At 41.8% G+C, this 10504-nt stretch overlaps 1 protein-coding gene across 1 annotated transcript; it reads right to left on the reverse strand.

Moving 5' to 3' along the window:
• Positions 1–692: 692 nt before the first annotated feature.
• On the reverse strand, positions 693–6981 carry LOC306781546 (cytochrome P450 2D15-like; the record flags this gene model as incomplete). Its single annotated transcript, XM_079274441.1, has 11 exons — positions 693–883; positions 1465–1606; positions 2346–2447; positions 2524–2609; positions 2783–2921; positions 3071–3175; positions 3709–3777; positions 3967–4127; positions 4236–4400; positions 6355–6517; positions 6820–6981. The coding sequence occupies 11 exons, from the start codon at positions 6979–6981 to the stop codon at positions 693–695; spliced, it is 1485 nt and encodes a 494-aa protein (XP_079130567.1).
• Positions 6982–10504: the final 3523 nt, after the last annotated feature.

A 10504-nucleotide genomic window follows, 5' to 3' on the forward strand; every position in this document is an offset into this window, starting at 1 on the left:
TACTGTTTATACAGAAAACACACATTTTATATTGTGATATTTACTGGATATGACATGCAGTGTAGTCAACAGCAAGTAGAACACTTTCAGGCAAACTCCCCTCAGCCAGCTGCCACCTTACTTAGTAGTAAGTGAAAAATAGAGGCCTCGTATTGACAAAGTCACACCGTGCTGCGCAGTGTAGCGTCGCTCGCCAACAGTTAGAACACGATGTCATGGACATAATGCACAACACCAGTAAAAGCTTGTATTAATACAACAGGCAGCATTTACATTTTTTGTATGACTTGAACTTGTTATTCCTGAAGTTACTGAGAATTGAGGAATACTATAAACGTCTCAGTAAAGTGTGTTTATTTGTGCAGGTTTAGCAGGAATTAATGTTACATTTTGCCTTTGTGTAACAGTTGTCAACTGTTATCAACTGATTACACTATTGTAATCAGTTGATATAACTTTTTCAAATAATAATATAAAATAATATAATAATAATATAGTAACAGAAAACTCCATAATCTTATACTTTGCTTTCATGCCATAATTTGCCCCACAGCCTTCATTAGCACACGGTGGACCCGAGCCCCCTGTGTAGGCCTGATGAATGAGGAATCGATATTGAATCAGGAATAGATTTTTAATTGAATCTTGACTCCAAGTCAACATCAATATCTAAAGTATTAAGGGAACCTCTGTCATGGGACAGTTTTTCTGACTTGGACATTCATACAATAAGGTTTGGGAGTCTGGGTTGTCCCAAAAACAAACGTGTAGTCTGGCTCTCCTGCATCCTCAGGCCACACGAACGTCAACCTCCTCAGCAGAGTCACCACGATGAGGAAGAGCTCCATTCGAGCCAGACCCTCTCCGAGACACATGCGAGGACCTGCAAGTTAAAACACCCATTTATTTTTCTATAACCTAACGGTCAATCCGTCTGTCATTGTATGTGAATTAGGGGTGTAACGGTTCACAAAATCCACGGTTGGGTTCAGTACGATACAGTGGAGCCACGGTTCGGTACGTTTCGGTACAGTAGAAAACTATAAATGCCAGAGAAATGTACTTGATTTTAAAATATATTTATTGATTACAACTAACATCATAAAGTTATTCTTTGACTTTGAACAATGATGGAACTATACCTGAGTGACTCATCTTCTGGGGTGTCTTCTTAGCAACACATAAGCATAAAAAACAAAAACTGCTCCTTAATGTTATGTAGTATTGTTACTTACATCTTGCTTACATCTTGTATTGTTACTTACATCTTGCAAAAGAGATTTTTAATCTCAATGGGGCTACCTGGTTAAATAAAGGTTTAAAAAAAAAAAATGTATTTATTTTTTTATTCAAACGTATTCGGTTCGTCATGCGTACCGAACCGTGAGCCTCGTACCGAACGGTTCAATACGAATACACGTACCGTTACACCCCTAATATGAATGTAATAATCGTTTCACTCACCTGCAGAGAAAGGCATGAAGGCCTCCGGTTTCACAAACTCCCCCTGCTCATTGAGGAAGTTTTCAGGGTTGAATTCACGAGGGGATTTCCACTGCCCCTCCTCATTCAGCACTGAGGAAAGGTTGGGGATGATCATGGTTCCCTGGAGAACAGATAAAGAATTTAAAAACACATAGCTATGACTCTATGACCCTCTTTCCATCATTCTTCTTTTTTTACTGGGTCACAAGCAACTGATGATATTGCATGGGGGTTTTGCCAATTTTAAGTCTTCACTGCAATGCGTTTGTCAAACTGTTTTTAATACTGGAAAGTGCCATATTTATACTGCAACATCATTAGATTTCACAGTGTTAGTATGTCTGTGCTACATTTAATGTTAAAATAAGCACTGTGACAGAGAACAAATATGGGACAGAGGCTCATACACAAATCAAATGTTAAACTCTTGATTTTGCACTTGATTTTGGCATTCATGCTTTATCCGACAGAGAGACAGACAAGAAAGTCAGGGACGAGAGAGGGGATGACGTGCAGCAAAGGGCCCTGCTGGCCCTGAACCCAGAACACTGCAGTGAGGACTCAGCCTTAATGGTACACGGTGTCACAGTATCATACACATTACATGTGCCTGTGCCAACACTTCATTGAAGCTGTATATGATGCTTAAATTGAGTGATATATTCAACCAGGATGTTGTGTTTTTGATGGCTACAAAACTACATTATAGATGTTGTTCAAGGCTCAAGGTTTAACATCAACAGGAAACGTTAGCATCAAGATTCTCAACTGTTTCCTCTTACTTGTAAGTGCTCAGAGGGCTATCCCTACGATACAGCCTTTTCTATATTTTTATGACACACATTATGTTTTCCACTTACCTTGGGTATGGAGTATCCCATTAACTCTGTGTCTTTAGTGGTGCAGTGGAAAACACTGAGAGGAACAGTGTCAGCCATTCTCTGGATCTCATGAATGACGGCCTGCATGACAGAGACCGCTCTCATCAAACTGTACCTTTGTAACATCTCAGATGCACTGAAATAATCCACAATGTACCTGAACATAGGGCATCTGGTGTCTGTCTTTATAACTGGCTTCATCCTTCCCGCCCAGAACATTGTCTATTTCCTGCTGACAGCGCTCTGAGGAATACAGAGAGATAGACAGCATGGACAAAGAGGGATCACCAGAGTATTTACATTTCATCCTCTGGGGACCACGAATGTCTGAACAAAATCTCATCTCAATCCATTCAATAGTTGTTGAGAGATATTTGTAAATAAAGTGGAGACCCACAGATGGCGGACAGACATACCCTGTATCTGTGGATGATTCATTAGGTAGAGGAAGGCAGTGAGCAGGGTGTTAGCAGTTGTGTCAGTCCCAGCAAAGTGAAGATCCAAAATATATGCACAAAGCTGGTCTTCAGAAAATGAGGAGCCATCATCGCCTCTCTATGCAGGCAGACAAGAGAGCGTGAGTAAATCAGTGTTCACTCTGTCGCCACCAGAACCGCCGGTTAAATGTCTTAGTGGTCAACAACATGCCAGTTTGCAGTTGCTCTGAAACAAATTATTTCTATTCACAAGAATGACAAACACACCATATCCAGTTCATCCAGGTAGCTGTCGATGAAATGGCGCGGTTTACCAGGAACTCTGGTCTTTTTGTTCTCAGCCAACAGCTCCAAACGTCTTTCATGTGAAGCCTGATAAAAAAAAGAAAATAAACAGGTTCATCAAGTTACAGATTTATTTTATTTTTTATTTTTTTCAAGACTATTTAACATAATTTAATGCTTTATTTTCCAGCTCAAAGCAGCCTCAACGAGCTGCTTGTATTTCATCGTTCCTTCTCTTTTACTTCATTGAGCAGGGGGGTTGTTTCTGCAATGCAAAGTGATTTTTTTTCATGCTTGGCATTTTGTTATCCCTTGGCCTTTACTACAGAACGTGTCAACTCTATCAATTGAACCCATAGGCAATCCTCCCTGTAATCATCCCTGTGGGGCGACCGTGGGGTTAAGAGGTCGTCTGGGAACCGGAAGGTCAACGGTTCGATCCCCGACTGGAACGTGTCACGTGTTGAAGTGTACCAGAGCAATACACTGAACCCCTGGCTCCCCGGGCGCGGATCAATGGCTCCCATACAGGGATCGGTCAAATGCAGTAGTCAAATTTCTAATGAAACAGGATTCAATGGTTGTTTGCCAGATTGTGGAATGAACGCTTCAAGACATACCTTGAACATCTTAAAGACCTTCTGGAAGGGCAGTGGCAGGTTTCGCACCATGGGAACAGAATCATAAATCTGTAGGAGAGAAAGATGAAAACTGAGAAGGTTTTAATAAGAAGACCTCAAGTTTTCTGAGCATTGCAATGCCAAGTTATCCTGAGACGATTAGTGGACAATTCATCCTCTAACTCACACTGTTTTTACTGAGCAGCAAGTAGTGATGCTATGTTATTGAGTGGTTTTGTGGTCTAAAGCGTGACTCACCATACCCCAGCGCCCGTTGATTATTTTAGAGGTCTCTTGGAAAAGTCCAACAAAAAACTTCATGAACTCATCCTCATCGTCAAACTGGCGAGCAAACAGAACTTGACAGATGATGTTAGAAGCTGCATTGTGGAACATCATTTGGGGAGTCATGGTCTTACCTGGAAAAAACAAAATTCAAAAGATTTCTAGATCCTGATGGTCAATATCAATGTTACGCCATACAACAGACAATCCCTGTGATCTTTTTGTGTACAAAATGGACATACCGACACTCTGCTCCAACAGCTTTATGATGCGATGTGTCTCTCCCAGAATGATCTTCTCCATCGGCTGCTTCCCCAGGCCAAAGGTCCGCAGGGTCATTAAACCAAAGCGTCGTTGCTCTTTCCAGGCAGAGTTATAATCTGCTAGAAGCACTCCGGGAGCATGAGCTACAAGCAAAAAGGAAAAGTGCATTCACTTTCACGTACATATTTGAAATGCACTGAGTGATGTTTCAGTGAAAAGTTATGTCGATATCTTTACAGCTGCTTGAGCTGCCCGAAGTGTCAGATTATACTATGGTTTACATGTTCACGTATTTGACTCATATAGTTTTTTATGAGTTATATGAGTACGATTTTATATATTAAAAAAATATGATGAACACACTACATTCACTTGCTTTTTGCTTGTGACAAACAAGCTTGTTGGAGGGCGCCTCATTTAGCAGTTCCTAAGAGTGATTTCCTCTTCAAGCTTCTTAGATGGTATAATTGAAATTACCTACACAACTGACTCATACAATAACAAATATCCAATCTTTCAGATAAAAGCGAAATTGAATATAAATGTGTGTTGCTGATGGCGGCTGGTGGAAAATTTTCTCGGTAGGGCCATCCTATCAATTTCAGTAAACATCCCAGTATGATTTAATGCAAAAAAAATGTAAGTATCAAACACGCATTATTACTTGGCAGTTAAATATTTAACATGTATTCCAACACAAAAAAAGCAGTAAATAACACTTATATAATATAATATAATATAACATGTTTATTTATTGAGATGTCGTATGGACCTTGTTATAGCAGGTAAATATCAGGAGAAGTAAACATGAAGTGTAATTATGAATACTGATGTTAAATTAAGCTATGATGAGTTTTCACTGTTAATTTAACATCTCTATTACATGTTGATGCCTCCATGACCAAGTTAAGCAGATGAGACTGAGGACAGCTATGTAGAAGAAAAGATGTTCACTTTGCCTAATATGTAGCTTGACAGAGTTCTCATGTGTGTCCTGGTGTTCTCATGTTTCCTTACCTCCTCATCCCTCACTCCCGTAACTGTCCGTGCTGGATCTGTCCCCGTTGTTTTAAAAAGCTAAATAAATGATTAGCATGACGTCATCCAGCTAGCCAAACCTGTCTGGTGTACAGCTAGTGGTGAAGCTTCGCATGTACTGCTTCCCTTTCCCGCTAGTCTGCTGTCTGATTCTGAGGTCAGGCTGATCTGATATCAGCTCTTTGGCTGCAGAATCTCTGCCAAAGTTCTCCTTTCAAACGGGTCTTGGAGGAGTACTGCTCGCGCGGGCGCCTAGAGACTTCTCCTGACGAGAACGCGCAGCTAGGGAGGCCAGATCGTTCTGGCCCCACTCTGAATCTATTTGAGGGCGCTGATTGGCTAAATTGTATGTCACTCATTTATATCTTTAACCAGCAATTGGCTAAACTGCTTCATAGCCCCGTCTCTTTTGGGCCAAAACGATTAGGCCCCCCAAGCTGCGCGTTCTCAGAGTGTCGTGCACACAGACAGAGAGCACGAGCAGAGAGCACACAGGCGCAGAGGACGAACAGGAAAAGCATATATTTTGCGCAGATATCATATTTTACACACATTACTGGGTACAGTCCATAGTTTAAAAACACAAATATTGACAATTTGTATAATTTATGATTATTATTATTATTTTATTTTTTTGTGTGGCTCATGGTGGGGCCATGCCCCATGGCCCTCTATTGACCAGCCGCCACTGGCCCTATATGTTGCTAACCACTGGATTCAACTACCTAACTGTATACAAATTAATTAAAACAGTAAAGTGCTGCTTTCGTTTTCATCCATTAGTATTGACAATCTGATAATGTCATACATAACACAACATAACTAGTACTTCAACATTTGACACGGTACATTCTGCTGATAATACTTGCTGATACTTCTTCCACTGCTGCCACCAGGTGGTGCCATAATATGATTTTTAAACTCAACATATTTTTAAAAGTCATTAGTTGGTAGTTAATTCTCTGTATTTCCATATTCTCTTTCACAATAGATTAGTTTGTGGTATACAGTGGAATTCAAAACTCCCTCTGCAGACAAAAGCTTGAACTTGCTCTGTACCTTTCACTTGCACAGCATGATTAACCATGAGGTCTTGTGGTCTGCCGGAGAAGTCAGCAGCTTTGTTGACCAGGGCTTCTTTCAAAGCCTGCAGCCCATTGAGGACGACCACAGGCCTGGGGCCGAAGAAAAGGCTGTAGACGTTACCGTAGCGCTTGGCCAGCTGGGGACACAGTGACCAAGTAGATTAGAATTACTGGGACTGGTGACTGACATTTGGGTCATTCTGGGTGAAGCGCTCAGCTCACCAATAAAGCCTGACAGCCAGAACAATGTCAACACAGCATTTTCTGCCTCTAGTGTGAAACAAAGGCTATTCAAATAATGAACAACATAAATAATGATGCAAAAAATACAATTCTATCCATTAAGGTTATGAAATCTTACATAATCCATGAGGATGTGTATTCAGGACATAAATACAGTAAGCAAGTCTGTTCTCTTGGTAACATTATTTAACTTTACCCTCTCCAGATCTGCAATAGGGTTCTCCAGATTGAGCTGCAGCAGATTTCCAAAGATGGGGATGGGTCGAGGGCCCGGAGGGAAATTTTTGGCCCTGCGGGTCTGAAAGAGGAACAGGACGAGCAAAACAGCCGACAAGAGTAGAACCACGGAGGCCAACATGATGAAGCTGTGATTCTGATTGTTTTCCACTGCTTTTTATTCCGGCTCTGCAACTGTGTTGGCTGTGGAAAGACAAGCAACCTTTGCACATCACATGCCCTTTGGCCTGCAATGTCATTGCACAAGTTCCAGTCTGGGTTTCGTAAGCAACACTCTACTGCAGGGATTCCCAAAGTGGGGTGCGCGCACCCCTGGGGGTGCGCGAGCTGCCTCTAGGGGGTGCGCGAGAGGAAAAGTGTAATGGCGGTCTGATGGTGTAATAATATTAAATATTAAAAAAAAATGTAATTTTAATTTAAAAACTGTCAGGTGGGACATCTGAAGCTATCAGTCGTAAAAGAGGAGAGGGACAGAGAGAGAGAGAGAGAGGAATCGGAGGCGAGGGGAACGGGAGGTGCGTTGGGGAGAGACCGGGAGAAGAAATCGAGCCAGAGTCAGAGGAAGATGAGACGGAGGAGACCAAAAGGAGGAAGGGATAGCACAGACAAATCGGGAGCACATCGGCCCATCGCGGAGTCAAGGTGAAAAAAGAGGAAACGAGAGTGAGCATCAGACTGGGAAAAAAAGAGGAAATATGATGAAAAGTATCTGTGTCTGGGCTTCACTTGGATTGGCAACGCAGATTCCCCAAAGCCACAGTGCGTGGTGTGCAGTGAGGTTCTGGCTAACAGTCTGAAGCTCTTATTTACATCGCCACCTGAACACCAAGCATGCCAGTGCAAGTCAAAAGCCCCTTACATTGTTTATATCGAAATTGGAGGAGTTACAAAACAGCCAAAAACAACTGGAGTCTCATTCATGTGTTGGGTCTATAAATGACGCACTACGGGCTTCATATCTGGTTACAGAACAGCGAGAAAGGGGCTACCGCACACAATCACTGAAGACGTGAGCTTGCCAGCTGCCAGAGAGATGGTGGAATGTATGATTGGGGAGAAAGAAGCAAAAAAGTTGGACATGATCCCGGTGTCCAACAACACTGTGTCATTAATTGTAAATTAAATGTGATAATCTGCCTCTGAGCCTGTGCGTGTGTCCTCGCATCCGTATTGCTCTTTAAAAGTGACGCCTTGTGTCACTGAAAGTTATTGAAACTTTGTTGCAGTGTTTCAGGGCGTTTTCACACCTTCAGTTTGTTTGCTTTGTTGCAGTTGCTCCTTTGTTCGGTTTGTGTTCACACTGCAACATTTAACAGCGGACTAAATCTTGTAAACAAATGCCACGCGCGAGCAAACTGTTCTCTCATTGGTCCGATTCTTATGCGGCTATGAAGGCTTAAAAGGCTCTGTTGCTTCTTTTTTTGTTTTTATTATTAAGGGGGGGGGGGGGGGGGTGCGCGAACCCGGTCGGGATGTAGAAGGGGGTGCGCGGCCTAAAAAGTTTGGGAACCGCTGCTCTACTGAAACCGCTTTCCTGAGGGTTTCAAATGGCATTCTCATGTGTGCTGATGCAGGTGACTGCTCTGTGTTCGTTATTCTGGACCTCACTTCTGCATTTGACACTGTAGACCATAACATCCTGATTAAGAGGCTACATGATTGGGTGGGCATATCTGGCATAGCGTTAGACTGGTTTACATCTTACCTCAATGACAGAAGTTTCAATGTCTCTGTGGGTGATTGTGTGTCTGTTACCTCTCCACTGTCTTGTGGTGTACCGCAGGGCTCGGTTCTGAGGCCTCTGTTATTTTCCCTTTATCTGTTACCTTTAACAGATTATAAAAAGTTATAATGTGTCCTATCATTTATATGCAGATGATATCCAACTCCATCTGTCATTTAAACCCAGCGAGGCATTCACATTAACTAGGCTCCTAGACTGTGTCAATGCCATCAGAGACTGGACGGCAGAAAACTGCTTACAACTCAACGACTCTAAGACGGAGGTCCTAGTTATTGCTCCAGAGGAGTTTGTCCACATGATCAGGCAGATTATTAGTCCTCTCTCCTCTGCTTCCCATTGCAACCTGCGCAATCTTGGGATTTTCTTTGATCGCTCCATGTCATTTGACCCTCATGTTAAGCAGCTGTCCAGGTCATGTTTCTTCCATCTAAGAAATATCAGTAAACTGAGATCTGTAGTATCAACACCTGAATTAGAGATGATCATACACACATTAATCTCCTCTCGCATTGACTACTGTAACTCACTTTTTACATCACTCAGTGCATCTGCTCTAAACCGTCTGCAGGTCATCCAAAACGCTGCCGCCAGATTGCTCACCAAGACAAATCAACGGTCTCGCATCACCCCCGTACTCCGATCTCTCCACTGGCTCCCTGTAGCATCTAGGATACATTTCAAAATTCTCACCATCACTTACAGAGCACTTCACGGTCAGGCTCCGACTTATGTAGCTGATCTACTTCGCCCCTATTCACCCGCCCGCACTCTCAGGTCAAACGCTCTAGGTCTTCTGTCAGTCCCACGCACACGATTTAAGACCCGTGGTGACGGAGCCTTTGAGGCAGTGGCCCCGAGGCTCTGGAATGCTCTGCCTGCAACTCTACGCCTCACAGATACTGTGAATACTTTTAAGAACCAGCTCAAAACCCACCTTTTTAGGCTGGTGTTTGAGTAAAAAGTAAACCCATGTCCTAGACCTGCTCTTAAAATATTTTTATTTCATTTTTTATTATTTTTTATTTTTCTCTGTGTATGTAATTTATTGACCCTAGGGTCACATTGTGTTTTTTATGCTTTTAAATGTCTGCTCTGTTAAGCACTTTGTGATGTTATGCCTGTGAAGAGAGAATAAATACTTTAAAGACAAACTTCTTTCCTCAATGTTTCTTGCTTTCAGTATCATAGGACTCACTCGGTACTACTGAATCGTTTTTTTTCCACCACACTACCCGTTGTCTTGTTTGTTTTTTCGTCAGATTTAACCAATGGTCTGAGGAATCTAAATACATTGTGTTGCTAAGAGCCGTAGTCTGTTTGGATATTGTTGTCTATGTATGTATGTATGTATGTATGTATGTATGTATGATTAATCCTTCAAGATATTTTATATATATATATTTATATATTAAAGATCTTGAAGGATTAATCTGCTGTGTGAGCGTGCGTTTGGGTCCATCTACTACACCACCACATAACACAAGGCAGAAGTACTTGGAACTCAAAATACTACTTTTAACACACTTGTGCGATACATGCTGCTTTCTTACAGTCTGTGGTTGACCCAGCATGATTTTAGTCTCTTTTATTGACTTGTAAAGTCAAAACACCAGAAAGAAGAATATTCATATTGCGCTTACTGCCAAGCTTAGTGGTTGGCTCATAAATACATGTTTAATGGTTTAAAATGTACTGAATTACTTCCATTAGATACACCTGTGTAACATAATGCAATCCATTACAACAGCCCCACAGTAAAACTACATAATCAACTCGCTCAGGCTGTAGTTGCGACCTCTGTACTGTATTTATTTATTATTTGCCATTTGGTGCTTAATGTATTGTCTAGCAACAAAAACAGACACGTTGGGAAGACTGAGTTGTTAATATTGCAGTTCAT

This window comes from Melanostigma gelatinosum (assembly GCF_949748355.1).
Source record: "Melanostigma gelatinosum genome assembly, chromosome: 1".
NCBI classification, from domain to species: Eukaryota; Metazoa; Chordata; class Actinopteri; order Perciformes; family Zoarcidae; genus Melanostigma; species Melanostigma gelatinosum.